Below are 15,871 nucleotides of genomic sequence, written 5' to 3' on the forward strand. Positions count from 1 at the left end.
GGAGTCCTCATGGGGCCACTGAGGTCTCCACTTACTGCTCAGGAGTTCACGTGTTCAGGTCAGTATTTGAAGCCAGGATGCTTTGCCAAGGCCCCTGCATGTAATTGCTAAGGTGGTACTGCCTCCTTGTTGTGTAATGCAGAGGTGGGGCACTAACGATAGACACTAGGGAACTGTACAGGCCAAAGCAGACACACAGGCCTTTCCAGGGTCCCTCCCACCCTGACCCTGATGGCCCCATCCTGCCCCACCCCCAGCTCCATATCACATCAAGCATAGCGACCATAGCCGTGTTTACAATGTATTTCCACACATGACCTTGCCCGCCGACATCCCATGCTACTCTCTACCCAGGATGGCACATGGCCTGGTCTCTCAAGGTGGGAGAGGCAGGAGGGTTCCTGCCCACATGCATCCCAGCCCCTGGGGTACAAGGACCGCATACAGATTCCTGAGCCTCACCCATAGTCTGCAGGGGGCTGGAATCCTGTATGACACATTCCCCCTGTTTCCCTGATGCCATCAACATCTGATCTTCTGCTGAGACCATGAAACAGCAAGACAAAGAGACAAAAGGAGCCATTGGAGCAGCTGGAGGTGTGGCCCACGTGAATGCCAGGGTGTCCCAGGGACGGCCTAGGTGTAGGCAGGACCCAGCCACAGCCTGTGAGGGGAGCCCAGGCTCCTGGAGGCCTGAGAGTGGCCATCCCCCACCCATGCCCTTTCCCGTCCTTGTAGAAGGTTTGCCTAAAAAGTTGGTGCTTGAAGCCCCGTGTTCTAATCTGCAGTCCTCCCACCGCGCCTGCCTGTTTTCATTACGGAGGGAAAGAGCATCAGAGCCGTGTTTATAACCCCCTTTTAGATAACAAATCACATTTTCTTTTTGCCAGCGAGTGTGTTGAATTGATATTTTTTTCCCTCGGTTTAATGGGTTTGTGTGTTCAGGAATGATCTTCATCAACCGAAACTCCTTATTGTGTTTGATGTAATGTCAGCTTTCATTATGCGCTACGGTTGGAGCCAGGCGCAGGGAAAGGCCGAGCACCCTGGAGCCTGAGCCCCAGCCCCAACCCCTGCCCTGGGCCCACCTGGGCTCCCGTTTTCCTGGACTGGTGGGTGGGCAGGTGTGGGAGGGGTTGGAGGCGAGTCAGGAAAGCAGGTTGGAGCCCTGTCATAGTGTCCTCGTCTGCAGGATGGGGGTCACAGGGCTGGCGGGAGAACCCTGTAACAATATGTACGAAGCTCTAGCTATGGCAGATGACTCAGATGACTGAAACTATCAAGTCATCTTTGCTCTTACATTCATCAAGACGTTGTGGTCTTGCCCAAGCATGGTGCCGGGCATGTAGTCAGCGTTCCAGAATGCTTGGACTATGCCTACAGGTCCAGCCAGTGGCCTGCACCCCCGAGACCTCTGGTGGGAGACAACCCATGACTGTTCCCCAGGAACCCCAATACCGACCACTTCAAACCATGGCCTCAGACCCAGCACCTGGGCAGCCACCAAGGCCAAGCTCCTCCCTGAAGCATGAGGAACCTGAGCTCAGAGAGGGAACGTTGCAGACCTGAGGTCACACAGCAAACAGAGCCAGCCAGGCCCGGGCAAAGAGTGGCCAAGGTGACTTCTGCCCACACTAGAGTAAGTGCAGGCTCTGTGCTTGCTGTTTTACAGCCAGATCCCTGGGAGCACACTAGATCATCACCCCCATTTGCAGACCACAAAGAAACAGGCCCCGGGGCCAGCCCAGTGGTGCAGCAGTTAAGTGTGCATGTTCCACTTCAGTGGCCCAGGGTTCACCAGTTTGGGTCCCAGTTGTGGACCTATGCACTGCCTATCAAGCCGTGCTGTGGTAGGCGTCCCACATAAGATAGAGGAAGATGGGCACAGATGTTAGCTCAGGGCCAGTCTTCCTCAGCAAAAAGAGGAAGATTGGCAGCAGATGTTAGCTCAGGGCTAATCTTCCTCAAAAAAAAAAAGAAAGAAACAGGCCCCCAAGCCTCACAGGCAGTGAACAAGGGACTGCCAGGGCCATGCTGCAGGTTTTACTGTACAACACAGGCCTGAAGCACACAGGGGGAGGGTAACTCAGACAGTGGTCCTGTCCCATGCCCTGGCCCTAGGGCCCATCAGGGCAGGGGTAGGGTGGCCCCTCCTGAGTAGGGGTCACTTGATGGCACCAGATTCACCTTCTGGCAGCCTCTGTTAGCCATGCTCAGTTCTGATTAAAGATCATTAAACATGAAATTAGCCCGTTTGTGTTATGGGTCCCTGGGGTGGCCGGTGATTATGACGTGCAGATGGCCAAGAACCCAGGCGGCGGGCAGGCGGGCGAGGCCAGGACAGGCGGGGCGGGCACAGGCAGGCAAGGGCTGGGAGGCAGGCACTGGGGACGGCTTTGTTTTCTCCCGCTCCTGTTGTGTAAACCCCCTTGCATTTCACAACAAATCACAGATAATTAATAAGTACATGCCCGTAATGAGCAGGCTTTTTAATAGAAGAAATTGGAAGATGTGGTGTCGAGTCATTATTTCGCTCTAGCCCAGACTCGGCTCTATTTTCCCATCTTCCTCATTCCCCCCTGCTACTGCCTCAGCCGGAGGCTCTGCAGACAGGCTGGCTCTGACCCTACCTTGCAGCAGAGCTACAGTGAGATCCTGGTCCTGGAGTCAGGGGCCCCCGGGATCCAACCTGGGGTCCCACATCCCCCTGGAGCCTGTGAAGGCCCCTGAGTACGGCTGGCTGGGGGTGGGGCATTCCCAACCTGACTCATCCAGCCCTCCCTGGTGGCAGCTCTGGGTGGGGGAGGGGCTGTCTCTGCCTGGAGAAATCTGAGGGGACTGTTCCGGGCCTTGGGCTGGGGGTCCTCGCTGTACCTCAGGAGACCTTGAGCTGTGAGTGATGAGGCCTCTCTCCCCAACCAGGAGGAAGACATCATGTACTATGACGCCAAGGCCGACGCTGAGCTGGTAAGTGCCGCTGCCTACGCTGGGTCGGGGAGCTGCCAGAGCCACACCCACTCTCTGGGCCTAGTGGCCTCAGCTGTAAAATGAGCATTAGGACACAGTGCTATTCAGCAATCTGAGCTCCCCCCTGCAGAGTTGTGGTGGCACAGGTCCCCACCCTACACTTCCTACAACTCCTTAGAGGCCTTGACCCCTCGAGGGCTGTGTCTCTGTGGCACTAAAGGGCACAGCCTCACTGCACAGGGTGGGGTAGTCCCTGGGCAGGGTGTTGAAGTGCATGGACCTCCTCCCATAGGTCACTTCAGATGCCAGCATCAAGATGGCTGCTGAGTGCCACGAGAGTCAGGGAGAGAGGGAGCAGAGGGGGAGGGCTTCCTGGAGGTGGGCAGGCATGGCCAGGATGCAGGGTAGTGCCGTCCAGATGTATTTCAGATCAGTGCACCCTTCCCTGACTCAGGGGAACAGCAGCTTCAGTGTGCTGAGCACCCCACAGCCTGGCCCCATACTCATCTTGGCCCTGAGCTCAGTCAGTCTCGCCCCAGCTGCAGAGGCAGCCCCGTTCCTGTGCCTGTTCTTCAGATGAAGGAGGGGGCTCCGGCTCAGCTGGGGTTACCACCTCGGAAATGGTGGTACTGGGACTGACTGGGGGACCCAGAGCTACACTGCGCTTCTGCCTCCATGTCACTGACCAGCTCACATCTATTTGGGCATCTGTTTGTGAGATAGAGGGGTCCCCATCACTAGGGGACTCACATGAAAGATGTATGACCATTTAGGTGGCAGGTGCCTACAGAGGAGACAAGAGTGTCCAAGGGTACAAGGCACATGGTGTAAACAGTGTTTCATAAACCTGTCAAGGTCCAAGTCCATCTGCCTGCCTTTGAGGCAAAAGTAGTTGAACCAGGGACCAGCCCCGTGGCCGAGTGGTTAAGTTCCTGTGCTCCACTTCGGCAGCCCAGGTTTCACTGGTTCGGATCCTGGGCACGGACATGGCACCACTTGTCCGGCCATGTTGAGGTGGTGTCCCACATGCCACAACTAGAAGGACCCACAACTAAGATATACAACTGTCTACTGGGGGGATTTGGGGAGAAAAGAAAAAAAAAAAAAAGAATCCAGGTGAAATAAAGAAATTAAAAAAAAAAAATAGTTGAACCCAACTGTCTCCTCTGTAAACAGGGGTGTCACAATTGCTCGGTCTCTAGGATCCCCCCTGTGCTGGTTGGTGCAGGAGACCCCAAATCCCATCTTCCTCTCCCAGGCCTATTGGTCTGAGGGGTTTCTTGGCACAAGCAGGAGGTATCCAATGACATGAGGTGGGCAGGCAGGAAAGGATTCTGCAGAGGGTCTATGGTGCCAGGCTGGTCTGGGTAAGCCTTCAGGACGGCAGGCAAGCAGGGGGCCCAAGAAGGAGGCAACGGTGGGCTAAAGCAGGTGTGCCTCCCTCTTGGCTGGGCCTCCATGGCTCCCAGAGAAGTTACTAAAATTAAAGCTGGAATCTGAAATTCAAATGAAGAGTGAACCTTTAATTAGACCCTGAATCTAATTCCTTACCCCCCTTGGCAGCGGGCTATAATTTTAGCAATCAGTGCATTAAATATAAACCAGGAGACTGCAGTTGCCCACAGTACAAAGCCCCCAGGTGTGGGAGTGGCATTGAGGGTCTCCTTGGCCAGTCTGGTGCCAGGCCCCCTACCACAACACCCTGAACTCCCTACTCCTAGCGCCCCCCAACTGTATCCAGGACCCCCAATTCCTGGCTCTAAATCACTGATTCCCTGCTCTCGGCCCGGCGGATACCTGCCGGGGGGCTAGGGACAGCCCAAGGAGGGAGATTCACGGTGGCTGGGGCTGGGCTGGGTTCAGGTAGGCCAAAAGCCCAGCCCAGCCCCGGTGTAAATATCAGCACACACACATGTGCCGACTCCACTGCTTGTTGTGTTGTTTTGTTTTTTTAATCTTTGCCAGAGGTACAGTTAGAGATCTTTCTAGACCATTTACTTTTAAATTACCAGCCAGAAGGTGGGGGTGGGGGTGGGGGAAAGAAGGAAGGAAAAAGTTCGCCAGCTGATAGCTTATCAGAAGGGAATCCAAATGTCACATTAGTTGGGAAAGTTGGGAGATTAAAATTTCCAGTGCCCTTCATCTGCTGCTGACATTTCGGGGGCTTTCTTCTCCCGCGCCTCCCCCTCCTCCTAGCAGAACGTGAGTGGCTCACGCCTCAGAGGCGGCCGGCTTCCCACTCCGGCCTCCGTGCTCGGCGCCTGCCTGCCCTGGCTTTACCCAGCATCCAGGAGCTTCTGAAGGTCCTCCTATGGCGTGCCGAGGTGGCCAGAGGGGTGGCACAGTGGGTGAGGGGGGATGGGTGGGCAGCAGGTGGCTTGGATCTTGCCATACAAAACCCTCCTTTGAAGAGAGGAAAAAGGGGTTTGCTGCAGGCCCTTCAGAGCCGTGCCAGCCCCAGCACAGGCCAGCCCCCTGCACCTCTCATCCAGGCAATAATGCATTCCCCAGGCCTGAGGGTGGGCCCAGAGCACTCCCAGGGTGGGGAAAGCATATCTGGCTGGGTGAGGAGGCTCGAGCCCCCTCTCCCCAGACAAGAGATGGCCTGGGCAAATGCCGGAGGCAGGAACATGAGGGGTATGCCCAAGACCCAGTGAACAGTGGGGTGGGCTGTCACGTGAGATCCACAGGCGAGAGGAAATGAGCTGAGCCTGGTGCTAAGGGTGGTCACAGGGGTCTTGCGGGGCAGTGAGGGGGCATGTGGATGGTTCAGCTGCTTACTCTAGTTCCTCCCAGAGCACAAAGCCCCCCCAGCTCTGTCCCCTGCCCCACCTCCATCTTCCCTTGCCTTCCCTTCTGGCTTTTCCCTGTCTTCCCCTTCACTCTGTACCACTATCTTCCCTTCCCCCTTGCACACCTGCACCCGTGCCTGCCCACCCCTCCTCGCCTGCTGCATCAACACTGTAGTCGCAGACCCACTCCTGCCAGCCTGTGGTGGTGGGCGGGGGTGCACGGCACATGCCCTGCCTGCTCGGCCGAGAGCTGCCATAATTGGCACCTGTCAGACGGCTGCAGCTCATTTTAGAAAGTCAGCGGGGGCCTTTACAGTCCTGCTGCTAGCAAGCGCCATAGACCCTCCCTCCGGAGGTCACCAGCTCTCAATGCTAGCTCCTACCCGAGGCCAGCTCTCCCCAGGGGTCTCCCGCAGCTCAGCCCCTAGAGCCACCCTGCTGAGGGGGTGATGCCCCTCCCCCAAGATAGGGCTATGGCCCTCTCCCTGGTGCCAAAGGAACCCCATGCAGGGGAAGAGCAGGGCCCAGAGGCAGGTGTGGGTTGCAGAGCTCCTGGGAAGGGCTGTGGAGTCCTCCTTGTGATTGCACAAGGCATGTCCTGGTAAGCAGAGGGCTGCAGCCCGCTCCTCACTGGCTCTGAGATTTGCCTCCTTTGCTGATAATTGGTTTTCAAGGATGTGGGGAAGGGGAGAGTTTGGTTTTGGTTTTGAAATTTGGGTTTAGCAAACGTGGGGATGGTGGGTGGGGTGGGCAGAGGCAAGTGGGAGTCGCAGGCCTCCTGGGTGAGGAGTCCACACCCTGTGTCCATCTGTTCCTTTGTCTCCATCTTTCTCTTTGGCTCTCACTGCAGTAGTCTCTGATTCTGAGATGCCCTTATCTCCTAGACTCTGGCCCTCCCCTCCCTGCAGGCCTACCCCACTCCTCTCCACCATATTCCAGCCCTGACACTGCCATCTTTGGGGGTCCCCTTTCTGCAGGACGACCCTGAGAGCGAGGATGTGGAGAGGGGGTCCAAGGCCAGCAATCTAAGGCTGGACTTCGTTGAGGACTCAAACTTCAAGAACAAGGTCAACTATTCATACACGGCCGTGCAGATCCCCACGGATATCTACAAAGGCTGTGAGTGTGCAGAGCAATCGGGAACAGCCCCCCAACCCACCATGGCGGCAAGACCCATTGCCCGGGAGTGCCAGGTCCCAGGTGCCCAGCTAGCGCCATCCACCTTCAGCCCCCTGCCCCAAGGTCACCTCTCAGACTTGCCTACAGGCAGGCCTCAAGCCATTCTCAGGTGCAGCCTCCCCTTGACTCTTAGCAAACTACAAAACACCAAGCCTCTCCCCCCCATGCATGCACAGTCTTCTGCCTATGTGTACACACATGCCCACACAAATATGTGCACACAACTGTTTCCCCACATGCTGGGCCAAGTCCCCACCTGCTCCCAGAGCAGCTCCTCCCCACACTCCCCCTGGCCCCAGGTAGGAATGGTTGAAGAGCTACCACATCAGATGGACACAGGGGCTGGGGAACAGGGAGTAACTCCTTACTCACAGACACCAACCCTGTAACACCTCCCTTCGGGGGAGAGGGATGGTCAGCAGGGGGATGTGGGTAAGGGGGATTGGGTAGAGGATGGTTGAGATTCCAAGCTCCAGGGATGGGGCAGCTTTGCGCAATGAGGAAACCAGGTCACTAAAGCTAGAAGGATTTGAGTCAGACATAAGGAGGAACTTCCTGAAGATCTTGGGAGGTAGAGGGGGAGGAGGCCAAGAGTTAGACACTGGATGGGGAGCTCTAACAGCAGGATTTAAGGCCTTGGGGTCTGTTGGTTCTAACATAATTTTGTTGGCACTTACAGTGTAGCCTCAGAATCTAAGGGGCCCACTGAATGGAGGGTCTTGGGCCAAACGTCTCAGAGCTTCTGGGTAATCTCCAGAATGCATGGAATCCTCCAGGGTCCTCATGGAGGCCCCCTCCACCCTTAGGGCCAGCCAGGCCTCCTGAGCAGCCTTGGGGCAGTCGGGGGGAGATGAGAGTAGATGTTCTTCCCACGTTCCCCACAGGCCGCTGCAGGCCACCTGCCCAAGCCAGTCGAGGGGCACTATCACAGGCAGGCACGCTAATTAAAACAGGAGCCACACTGCCCTCCCCAGTCACCCCTCGCTACCCACACAAATTACATTTTATATGTTTTTTATTTACTGTGTCACTTTTAATTAAATCTATAATCGCCTGCCTGAGGGGGCATGGTCCCCGTTTCCCAACTCAGTGTGATCTGAAAGTGTGTGCTTGTGGGCGCGGGTGCGTGTGCCTGGTGCTGAGTAGCAGGCCCTTTGCAGGCCGAGGTGGGGGGAGTCCTGCAGTATTTGCACAAGTGTGTCTTGCAGGGAATGCATGTATATGCATGTGGTCATGGATGCCTGCAGGGACCGCCCAGCCAGGGCAGAGGTCTTCTCTTGGCTCTTGACCTGAGTCAGGAACACCCCTCTGTCAGCAGCTAGAGGGCCTTCCAGGACAGTCTACTCTAAGCCTGTCAGTGTGCAGATGGGGAAACTGAGACCCAGTGAGGGGTGAGACTTGCCAGATAGACCATCCCAGGACAGACAGTACTGTGTGAAACATTTGAGAGCTTGACTTTATTTTTTCCTTAAAAAGAAAAATAGAAATTTTTCAACTCACTAAGTTTCTAAATTAGGAACAGGACCATAACATACTGTTCAATAGGCACAACCAATGCTAGAATGTGTTTTGTTTTCACATTATGGTCAGTTAAGGGAAGCTGCAGGGACAGAGAGAAGGGAGTGAGAGCAGAAGGGGAGGGATTAGGTAGCAAATAAGATGCATCAGGGGCCCCATACTCTGGAAGGAGAGAGCAGAGGGAAGAGTGCCCAGGAATGTGTCGGCTCTCCCTAGGCTATGGGCAGAGCCTTGAGCATTTCTATCTTTAAATCACAGCTCTTCGTCTGCTCTAAAGGTTGCAGTGTTCAGAGGCTCTGCTCTGAAGAAAAGAGCAGAGCCTTCAAAAAGCATTATCTGGTTCTCATTTGGGGTGGACCTTTGATAGGGTTCATGGGGGGTTGAGTAATGGTGTCAGGCTCCACCTGGGAAGAAAGGAGGAAAGAAACTGGAGGAAGACAGAGCCGCTAGGGGATAGGGTGAGGTACAGAGGCCTGGCAGTAGCAGGTGTCGAACTCCTGCTGGTTTTTTTTAGTGTCCCACATGCAGGGACAGGTACACTGCACATGTGAGAACATGTGCCACGCACACACGCAGGTCAGATTTAGGGCTGTTCTGCCTTGGGGTGTGGGGTACTGCTCAAGCCATCCTGAGTCTCCGCCCAGGTGGAGGGATCTGCAGGCTTCAGTCCATTCATCTGAGAGGAGCCTTGCTCTGTGAGTGTGCATAGGGGTGAGTCTGGCCACAAAGGTCGGGGGAAAGGGAAGGTGGGGGTAACTGGTCATGGGGGGTTGTGAGAGCAAGACCCATTGGTGTCCTCCTGCAGACTGGTGTGTAGGTATCAGCATGTGTGCCTCTGTGCCCATGGCAACAATCAGGCTACTGGGCAGGTAGGTTTGGGGGCGAGGGAATCACACACCTGTTTGGAAACACAGAGGTTAGAGGCAGGTATACCTGTTGGGGAGTGCAGCCTGTGTGTGTGTGTTTGTGTGTGTGTGTGTGTGTGTGCACGTGCACGAACACACATGCAAGTGCATGTGCCTGTGTTGGAGCAGGATCACGACACAGCCCCTGCCCCTCCAAGAGCCCCTGTCCCCACCCCTGCCTGCTCCTGGCCCCAGTTGATTAATCATGGAGCTGAGTGGCTTCCAGCTTATCAAGTACCTTAATAGCTGAATAATTCCAGCCCCATAATCGGGCCCTTAATTGCTTTCTTGTGGCTGTGGCCTGGAGTGCATGCTGAGTGGGTGAGCTCCCCAGGGACCAGCCGCAGGCTCCAACTAAAGCATGCTGGATGGGCATCCCAGCTCACAGCTCTCTGCCACTTGGGTGGTCCCTCCGCAGGAGCCCCAGGCTACAGCTGCCCTGCTTGATCATGTGGGGCCTGCTGAAGGGTAGGCTGAGCTGTTTCTTTAATGACTTGGGAGAGGGTGAGGACCAGGAAGTCTTCCTGGAGGAGTTGGTAAAGCCTCAGCTGAGCCCTGGGGAATGAGGGAGGTCCTGGCGAGGCAGAGAGCAGGTGAGGCTTTTTAAGCAGGCGGCACACACATGGGTGTTGTTGTGGTGAGGTTCAGCAAGGGGCCAGCCCAGGCACCTCCCACCTCAGCCCCCTGCTTCCCCTTTAGCCACCGTCATCCTTAATGAGCTCAACTGGACAGAGGCCTTGGAGAATGTGTTCATCGAGAACCGCAGGCAGGACCCCACACTGCTGTGGCAGGTCTTCGGCAGTGCAACGGGAGTCACTCGCTACTATCCAGGTGGGTGCAGCCCATCTCCCCTGTCCCCTCAGTACCCTACCTTCTTCCATCTTCCAGCCAACTCATCCTGGGGTGTGTGGGGTGGGATGGTCACCGTGTACTCTGTGGCGTGGCCTGGCCACTCCTTCAAGGCCTGCCTGACTGGGCCAGGCCCAGGCTCTTCCCTGGTCAGTTCCCCCTCACCTCTTTTCCTCCCACAGCCACCCCGTGGCGAGCCCCCAAGAAAATCGACCTGTACGATGTCCGAAGGAGACCCTGGTGAGTGAGAAAGGAGGGGCTGGGCAGGGACACCCTCTCAGCTCCCCTCCTCTCCTCTCCTGCCTGCTCCCCTCCCTCCTGCTATTCAGGCCTCCAAGCAGGGCGCAGCCAGCTCTATCCAATTTTCATTTCACACATCGTTGCCACTGGAAAATGGATCCCATCACCCCAGCAGGCCTCCCAGCTGCCTCTGCCCCCAGTCTACTGCCCAGCTCTCCACCCCCTCAGGCCCAAGGGATTGGGCCATTGGGGGTTCCCAAGGGTGGATGTATCCTGTGTGGGGTTGGACAGCCCCTGCACCACCCATCTGAGCCCTAGACACTGCTACCCTCTGCTCTGCCTCTCCTGCAATACCTTGTGACCTCCTCCCTGCCACCTGTTCAATCTCATACACAGGTAGGGCTCTGCCCTTGGGACCTCAGCCTGGGTCAGGAGACATGACAAGCCCCGGAGGCCAGGGAATATGCCTCCTGCCTCCGCTCTGGATCACTTGCTCACCCATTCTTGGGGTTGTTCATGTTCTGAGGGACCAGGTCACTCATGTCATAGGCAAGGACTGGCTGTTCTATTAAACACGGTATTGTCAGTGCCAGGAACCCTGCCTGGCCCATGCAGTGGATGCTTAATAGGAAAATGTTGAATCAATATGTGGGTGAAGGAAGGAAGGACATAAGGTCCCAGTGAGGCTAGCTCTAACTGATGCTTCTCCTGAGCAGGTATATCCAGGGGGCCTCGTCGCCCAAGGACATGGTCATCATTGTGGATGTGTGAGTGAGCAATGCTGGCAGGTGGGGTGGGGGTGGGGCAAGGGCTGGAATCTGCTGCCCAGGAACATCATGGGCGAACAGCAGGAGAACACCTGAGGCCTACCTGCTGCCTCCATGACTCCCCAGGAGTGGAAGCGTGAGCGGCCTGACCCTGAAGCTGATGAAGACATCTGTCTGTGAGATGCTGGACACGCTGTCCGACGATGACTACGTGAATGTGGCCTCAGTGAGTGCCAGGGGGGCAGGTGGGTGAGGAATGGGTTACCTCCATCTGCCCTGTGCAACAGCTGCCTGCCCTGGCCAGCCTGAGGCCACTCACTGCCCTCACTGTCACTGCAGTTCAACGAGAAGGCGCAGCCTGTGTCATGCTTCACACACCTCGTGCAGGCCAATGTGCGTAACAAGAAGGTGTTCAAGGAAGCTGTGCAGGGCATGGTGGCCAAGGGCACCACAGGTTACAAGGCCGGCTTTGAGTATGCCTTCGACCAGCTACAGAACGTGAGCCCCATGGGTGGGCAAGCAGGCGGCTGGGGGCGGACGAGGGCCAGGGCTTGGTGACACCAGGGAAATCAAGACGGATGGCCTTGTTAGCGCCCAACAGGCAGCTCAGGCAGATAGCACCATCTGCTGTTGGGGAGGAGGGCCAGAGGGCCAGGTCTGCCAGGGGGAAGGCCTGCCTGGACCAGGGAGGGGCCAAGAGCCGCCTGACCCCAGCCCTACTCCTGCCCAGTCCAACATCACTCGTGCCAACTGCAATAAGATGATCATGATGTTCACGGACGGCGGTGAGGACCGCGTGCAGGACGTCTTTGAGAAGTACAATTGGCCTAACCGGACGGTGAGGCTCAGCCCAGGCGGGGGCTGCCCTGACCTGGGCCCAGTACAGGGGAGGGTTGTCTTCTGGCAGCTGCAGCAGTAACCTCAAGCCCCAAACAGGTACGCGTGTTCACTTTTTCCGTGGGGCAGCACAACTACGATGTCACACCCCTGCAGTGGATGGCCTGCGCCAACAAAGGTACCTCATCCAGGCACCACTGCCACGGGGCCTGCCTGCCATGTCCTGCAGTCCATTGGGTTGGTTGTCCACCTGTCCTTCCTTATGTCCAGCTAGCCAGCTGCTTATTTATCCACTGTCTATCTTTCCATCTATGTGACTGCCCATCTGTCTATCTGGCTTCCTAACTTCTCCGTCTGACTGAGCATCTTTCTGCCCATTTGTCTGTCCATTGTCCATCCATCTCCCAGCTTGTCTGTTCCTGCATATGTTGGCTGGTCAGTTCATCTCTCTGTGCATTTGGGCCTGGCCCTGGGTGGACTCTTGAATGTCACTGCCATCCTAGAATAAGGAACTTCAGGCCTCAGGCTCCTCCCTTCCACCCAGCTCTGCTTCCTTATACATCTGCATTCATAGCCTCTTCCATAGCATCAGTCCCATTGACAGGCAATGGCAGAGAGCACTAAAGGGACATGAGTTTGGGGTGAGTGACACCAAAAAGAAAGGAAGCCTGAGCGACAAGTCAGGGCTGCAGACACAGCCTAGGGTATAGGGCTCCCAGTGCCATGGGTCCTGAGCACCACTCAGTCCTACCTCTGCCTCCCCTACCCTCACAGGTTACTATTTTGAGATCCCTTCCATCGGCGCCATCCGCATCAACACGCAGGTGAGACTGTGGGGGGCCCCCATCCTCCTCCCAGCCTCTTGCTTCCACGGGATGGCGGGAAGGATGGGCTGCTGTGGGGTGAGTGCACCCCCTGGTGGCGTTCTGATGCAGAGGGAGGCAGAACAGGGACGGTGCCACAGGAGGGGCAGGCCAACTCAGGACCCTTGCCTGCCACTCCCTCCCCAGGAATATCTAGACGTATTGGGCAGGCCCATGGTGCTGGCAGGCAAGGAGGCCAAGCAGGTGCAATGGACCAACGTGTATGAGGATGCACTGGTAAGGTCTCTGGGCAAGGAAGGGGTGGGGCTCATGACCTTCCCCCAGGGATGTACCCACAGTCAAGTCCTTTGAGGACTTACCTTATGGGGGTAAACCAAACAGAGGAGAAAGGGAAGTGGCCTATGCCTGAGCCCCTGGTCTGAACACAGGGTCGGGGCATGGCTGGCCACAGGAGACTGACCCCTCATCCTCCTCTCCCTTCAGGGACTGGGGTTGGTGGTAACAGGGACCCTCCCCGTTTTCAACCTGACGCAGGATGGTCCTGGAGAAAAGAAGGTGAGGTCCCCCACTGGGGAAGGGCTAGGCATACCTGGGGAGGATTGGCCGTGACCCTAGCAGGTCTGGGATGGAGGAGGTTATAGGCGGGCCTGCACACTGGACAGGGGCAGATGCTTGTGGGAGCACCTTGAGGCCTTGGGTGTGGAGGGTTAGATAGTGGGGCCCCACGGAATTGAGCCCATTGCAGATTCCCATGCCTCTGCTCCCAGAACCAGCTGATCCTGGGCGTGATGGGCATAGATGTGGCTCTGAATGACATTAAGAGGCTGACTCCCAACTACACGGTGAGTGTCCACTTGCCCATCAGCCCTGCTCTGCCTCCCACGTGGACACAAACCAGGCTCAGCAGAGGAGACTGATGGGGATTACATGGAGACCACTGAGCTTAGGCAGTCAGGGAAGGCTTCCAGAGGAGGCGACCTTGGGCCTCCAGCTGAGGTCAGCAAACTTTCTGTAAAGGGCTAGACTATGAATATTTTAGGCTTTGCCAGCCTAAATATTCATATTCATACTTAATTCTGCTGGGCTGTGAGAAAACAGCCAAAGACAAAACAAATAAATGGGTATGGCTGTGTTCCAACACAATTTTGTTTGTAGATACTGAAATTTGAATTTCAGATAATTTTCATGTCATGAAATATAATTCTTCTTTTGATCTTTTTCAACCATTTAAAAATATAAAAACCATTCTTACCTGACAGCTGTACAGTAACAGGTGGCAGGCCAGACATGGCCCATGGGCTGTAGTTTGCCAACCCCTGGACTATCTGTAGGCAGGAGTGTCCTAGGTAGAAAGGAGGGAAAAGCGTGCCTTGGAGGCAGAGCGAACTCCCTAGGCAAAGGCCTGAAGGTGAAAAACAGAATTATAAGCCAGGGAAGGGGCAACATCAGTGTGGCTGGCCCAGGGCCATGGCAGAGGGAGTTTGGGTCTTGGCTGTGAAAGGGGTGGGGGATGAGGCATGTGTGACAGCATGCTTAAACCTGAGCCACATGAAGGCCCCATGTCATTGGCCTCCATGTGCAGTGACAAAACCACCTCAGAGAGGTAAGGCTAAGTCCAGGGTCCCACCTAGTTTCCCTTCCGTTCCACTTGGAAGGGTGGCCCCAGGGGTTCCCAGGGTGTACTCCTCCCCCTGCACTCTACTGAGATGGGGAGCAAGAGGAGGCAGTAGTGTGGGGGGAGGGGATGGGAAGGACAACAGCAGCCTTGTGGGGCCAGTGGAGTGGAGCAGTCCAGCTGACTGACAGCTCCATGAGAACCAGGGAATGGGCAAGAACTGCAGAAGGTCAAACTGAATTGTGGTCTCGTGGAGTTGGTTGGCCTCAGCAAGGGCTGGTGCATGAGGGGTACCAGCCTGCTGGGCTTGGCTTGAGAGGCAGGTTTGGGGCGGTGTGGCATGTGGGGGCTCCTGGCCCAGGCAGGCAAACAGCACCCCTCAGCAGCATGGGAGGCAGGACGAGGAAGAGCTCCAGAGCCCGGGGAATCCCTGAACAGCCCTCCAGGCCCTGAGCCCCCAATCTACACCCCCAGCTTGGAGCCAACGGCTACGTGTTTGCCATTGACCTGAATGGCTATGTGTTGCTGCACCCCAACCTCAAGCCTCAGGTGAGCTAGATGGGTGGCCTGGAGTGGGGAGTGACCCTGCAAGATGGGGATTTCTGACTTCCTGCCCTGCCTCCTGCAGACCACCAACTTCCGGGAACCTGTGACTTTGGACTTCCTGGATGCAGAGCTGGAGGATGAGAACAAGGAGGAGGTAAGGAGAAGGAGGCTAGTATGGATGGGGTGTACCCAGAGCAGAGGAGGGTAGGGGCCCTGCCTCTCACCTCTCTGTCCCTTCCAGATACGTCGGAGTATGATCGATGGTAACAAGGGCCACAAGCAGATCAGAACACTGGTCAAGTCCCTGGACGAGGTGAGAATGTGGTAGAGGGAGGACAGAGAATCAAGTGGGCACCTGCCAGCTAGCCCAAGTACCTGACCCAGCCTCTTCTTTTAGAGGTACATAGACGAGGTGATGCGGAACTACACCTGGGTGCCCATAAGGAGCACCAACTACAGGTGAGTGGGGCCAGCACTGGGCCGACAAGGAGGGGCAGAGGTGGCCCCAGAGCCCAGAGTCTGAGCCCAGGTGCCCCCTTCCTTTCCCATCCCAGTTTGTCAAATCCCAGTGGGGCTGCTCACTACTCACCCCAGGACCCTCAGTCCCACCAGGGCCTCTCGCTAGCCCTTCAGGAACAAGCTCCATCTCCTGGGAGTGCAGAACAGAGACAAAACAGTACATCTGACATTTCCCCAAGGCCTGCCACCCTCTCATGTCCCTCTCGCCTGGATTGTATCCCTGGGTATCTGCACCCAGGATGTCATCCTCAACACATTCACAGGCCTGCTCTCAACAGGCACCACAGCCTTGGAGCGGGTCCCCTTGTAGGTT

The 15,871-nt window shown here is 56.3% G+C and overlaps 1 protein-coding gene and 1 long non-coding RNA gene across 10 annotated transcripts in view; one reads left to right on the plus strand and one right to left on the minus strand.

Moving 5' to 3' along the window:
• CACNA2D2 (calcium voltage-gated channel auxiliary subunit alpha2delta 2) overlaps window positions 1-15,871 on the plus strand; it is a 141,178-nt gene that overhangs the window by 113,278 nt on the left and 12,029 nt on the right. For all 8 annotated transcript variants that reach the window (XM_070574941.1, XM_070574934.1, XM_070574935.1 and 5 more), the window contains exons 5-21: window positions 2,923-2,967; window positions 6,737-6,878; window positions 10,061-10,192; window positions 10,393-10,450; window positions 11,167-11,217; window positions 11,344-11,443; window positions 11,557-11,715; window positions 11,948-12,055; window positions 12,154-12,232; window positions 12,829-12,878; window positions 13,065-13,154; window positions 13,362-13,433; window positions 13,646-13,720; window positions 14,968-15,042; window positions 15,122-15,193; window positions 15,281-15,352; window positions 15,437-15,498. In XM_070574941.1, coding sequence (XP_070431042.1) covers window positions 2,923-2,967; window positions 6,737-6,878; window positions 10,061-10,192; window positions 10,393-10,450; window positions 11,167-11,217; window positions 11,344-11,443; window positions 11,557-11,715; window positions 11,948-12,055; window positions 12,154-12,232; window positions 12,829-12,878; window positions 13,065-13,154; window positions 13,362-13,433; window positions 13,646-13,720; window positions 14,968-15,042; window positions 15,122-15,193; window positions 15,281-15,352; window positions 15,437-15,498 — 1,442 coding nt within the window. The remainder of the gene's footprint in view (window positions 1-2,922; window positions 2,968-6,736; window positions 6,879-10,060; window positions 10,193-10,392; window positions 10,451-11,166; window positions 11,218-11,343; window positions 11,444-11,556; window positions 11,716-11,947; window positions 12,056-12,153; window positions 12,233-12,828; window positions 12,879-13,064; window positions 13,155-13,361; window positions 13,434-13,645; window positions 13,721-14,967; window positions 15,043-15,121; window positions 15,194-15,280; window positions 15,353-15,436; window positions 15,499-15,871) is intronic.
• Window positions 1-15,871, minus strand: part of LOC139075929 (uncharacterized) — a 51,756-nt gene that overhangs the window by 21,694 nt on the left and 14,191 nt on the right. For both annotated transcript variants that reach the window (XR_011526916.1, XR_011526917.1), the window contains exon 2: window positions 14,131-14,220. This is a non-coding gene — a long non-coding RNA (uncharacterized lncRNA). The remainder of the gene's footprint in view (window positions 1-14,130; window positions 14,221-15,871) is intronic.

This window comes from Equus przewalskii, chromosome 15 (genome assembly GCF_037783145.1).
Source record: "Equus przewalskii isolate Varuska chromosome 15, EquPr2, whole genome shotgun sequence".
In the NCBI taxonomy this organism is placed as follows: domain Eukaryota; kingdom Metazoa; phylum Chordata; class Mammalia; order Perissodactyla; family Equidae; genus Equus; species Equus przewalskii.